The sequence below is a fragment of the Orycteropus afer genome, unplaced genomic scaffold, assembly GCF_000298275.1.
Source record: "Orycteropus afer afer isolate SDZICR_OR568_19922 unplaced genomic scaffold, OryAfe1.0 scaffold00007, whole genome shotgun sequence".
In the NCBI taxonomy this organism is placed as follows: Eukaryota; Metazoa; Chordata; class Mammalia; order Tubulidentata; family Orycteropodidae; genus Orycteropus; species Orycteropus afer.
In genome coordinates this window covers 597997-601456 of record NW_006921594.1, presented here as the reverse complement: position 1 = coordinate 601456, position 3460 = coordinate 597997, and the positions used below count along the sequence as shown (strand labels likewise).

Below are 3460 nucleotides of genomic sequence, written 5' to 3'. Positions count from 1 at the left end.
GCTACTCAGCTGCTTGTGGTAGATCCCACATGGAGTTGATTGCCAATCTCATCATGGGGAATAACTACCACCAGCTGCCCAGCCACTCAACCAGGCCCAAACCAAGTTGACACACAAACATAGCTACCACACAACCCCACCCCACATGAGCTGATAAGCACAGGTGTAGGGGTTAGGGTTTACAACACATTTTAGGGGTACGTAATTCAATCTATAACAGTGAATATTTCCCTTGCTTTTCAAGGAAGACTGGATTGACATAAAGCATGGATTAAGCAACTACAACAGTTGTGATGAGAAGTAATGTGGCTCTTAGAAAATATGGACAGTATGGTAGAGGCCTGCAGTGGGTATTTGTGACAAGACTCCACTTCACTGCCTAAACTCATTTTCCCCCCGATTAGCAGCCACATTCTGAGGTCTGTTCAAGTAAGGACACTTGAGCTAAATGACTCTCTACCCACCCATTCCCATCCCTTACCTCTCACTCATTTCTGGCAGGCACAATAAGGGGCCAAGGATACTGTTGATGCTGTCACCTAATAGTGGACAGACAGTCTTACTGATTTCTTCACTTATTATAAAATTTAGTCAAATTCATTGAGAATATGTGCGAATAAGAAGGCATATGTGTTTTGGAGGTCTCGACTTTGTTCATTTTCTGCTGTAACATAAAGAGATATTCATTAATTTTCTTCATATGCATATTCAGATAAGGAGAAAATGATGTTTTTGCCTGTGTGGATATGTGTGTGTGGATGTATGTGGTGGGTGGGAGGAGGGTACAGATGCATGGGTATATGGGTGTATGTATATGTATATATTTTACATATATACTTACATATAACATAGAATGGTGTAGGGGATGTAAATAGTGATGTCCTACAATATTAGATTATACATTAATTGTGACTGATCTTATGCCTCCAGAACAGAAGCCAATTAACTACAAGTTATATTTTTAGTGCAAACTAATTATTCTAAAACACTTCAGTATTTTTAATTGAGTCTTTAATTACTTTGAACATAATTCATTTGTAACTGTCTAGAAATTAGTGGATTAGTGGTGTTAATAATTTTGTGTGTCATAGCTAAGACTGGGAGAATTACTATTTCAGCGCTTTAATAAGTGAGGAAAAATCATTTTACCCACTTCCTTATCATTATTAATACACAATCTAATAGAATGCGCTGGCACCAAATTCACTGTTTTGGAATTTGCTGTCAAGACTTTCTACCACGAACATGGTGGGCATATATCTTATAAGAATCAATCAGAAGGACCTTAACAGGCCTTAAGGATCTCTAGTGGCACAATGGTTAAGCACTGAGCTGTTAACTAAGAGACCAGTGGTTTGAATCCACCAGCTGCTCTGTGGGAGAGAGATGTGTCAATCTGTTCCTATAAATATTACAGCCTTGGAAACCCTATAGGACAGTTTTCTTCTGTGTTATCAGGTCACAGTGGATCAGAATCAACTCAACAATGGTGGGTTTAAGGAGCCTTCCCCCTGTTTCTTACAGTGCTCAGCACATGTTGATGTTAATTGCTGTTGACTTGGCTTTGACTCATGGCAACACTGTGTACAAGAGGACAAATGTTTTCCAGTCTTGTACAGTCCTCATGATCGTTGATAATATTGAGACCACTGTTGCAGCCACTGTACTTTGGGTGCCTTTCAACCTAGAGGGCTCATCTTTCAGCATTGTATCACACAATATTCTGTTGTAATCCATGGTGTTTTCATTGATTGATTTTTTGAAGCAGATTGACTACTCACCTTCTTCCTAGTCTGTTTGAGTCTAGAAGCTAGTCTGAAACTGTCCACCATGGATGACCCTGCTGGTATTTGAAATGCCAGTACCATACCTTCCAGCACCACAGCAACGTGCAAGCCACCAGAGTTTGAGGTGGTGGTTCAGTGTATAGACTTCCATTAGCAGTTATTGGCTTGAATATTGACTGGAAGGGCTCTCTCAGTTGTATGTTTTTGAGGTTGTCACTCTGTGTCATTTATCATCTGAAGAAATGTGTTCAGTTCTGAAATGAAAATGTCCCATCACAGTCTGCTCTCTCATCCTCGTTTCTCATCTGCATTGTTGCTTTGACAGGTGTGCCAAGGATGCCACAATGCCATTGACCCGGAGGTGCAGCGGGTGACCTACAACAGTTTCAGCTGGCACGCCTCCGCGGAGTGCTTCCTGTGCTCCTGCTGCAGCAGGTGTCTCATCGGGCAGAAGTTCATGCCGGTGGAAGGCATGGTTTTCTGTTCCGTCGAGTGCAAAAAGCTGATGTCCTAGGGGACACGCAGCAATACTGAGTCATAGTTATTCCAAGTGTTCTGTGTTTCTATCTACTACAGAGCGCAATTTTAAAAAAAAAAAGGAAAAAAAAAAAAAAAACCCTAAAAGAAACCAGGAGATTTTGTTCAGTAACTTTCTTTGCAGCTTTTCTTTATCAATTTTTTATCGCAACTTTTAAAACCTGCTTTAAGCATTTGATTACAAAAGGCAAAGATTTTGATCTTTCTTTAGCTCCCCAGCTATAAGATATTTGAGTTGGAAGCTTGATTTTAATTACCTAATCTTCATATTGCCATCTCCCCTGTGGTAAACATGGTGGACGTGGAGCAGTTAACAGTTAGTGTCATGACGGGAAGAAGATCATTGCTGGCCCTGTACTCTGCTCTTCCTTCACAGCAAAGTGAAGAGAACATTAAACTTGCCCTTCTTCTCCTCTGAACTTTGTGACGGCACAGTGGCTTCCTTTAGACAGTGGAGACGGAAGTGCAGCGTACTGTGGATTGTGCTGTTCTTTTAATGCCTATGCATCCACTAGCTCCCAATGTAGGCAGAGGTATCGTTTCTTTATTGCATTTCTCTATTTTTTTTATTTGCCCCACCTCTCAGCATTCTTTTTCCAAGCTGGTAACCTCCATCTGTGGCCTTGAATATTTTATTACCACATGTGGCATAACAAAATCCACACTATTTACTCTATAGATGATTTTTGGCTTGGACTAAAGGCCAAGCCACTCATGTATATTGTTTTCAATCCAAAGAGCATATGCACTTTTGTACCCAGGAAATCTTATCATGTACGTGCCTGCCATGATTGATAGAATGTTTTGCATGTTTTGTATTCTTTTCTGACAGATACTGTCCTAGTCTGTGCAGCTAAGCCTGGTCATGTGTTTATTGACTGTCCTCTTCGCCTGTATACTTCTGTAACTTAAGCATCACTTATGTTTAATTTTTCCCTGTGTACTTCCATGCATAGCTATGCACTATGAAATAAAATGGAATGAATGTTATGTATATCATTCAAAATAAAGTCTTTTTCACTTTAATAATATCTTTTTCTTATACTTTCATTTGAGAACAAAACAGATCCTTCTGCAATTAAACACATGTTACAGAAGGGGGCGTTGCTCCCAAGGATAAAAACTAACCTAACAAA

General features: G+C 40.0%; 1 protein-coding gene across 1 annotated transcript in view; it reads left to right on the top strand.

Moving 5' to 3' along the window:
• The window catches only part of TES (testin LIM domain protein), a 32519-nt gene extending 30218 nt beyond the window's left edge, over positions 1–2301 (top strand). The window contains exon 6 of the mRNA XM_007944014.2: positions 2113–2301. Coding sequence (XP_007942205.1) covers positions 2113–2301 — 189 coding nt within the window. The remainder of the gene's footprint in view (positions 1–2112) is intronic.
• Positions 2302–3460: the final 1159 nt, after the last annotated feature.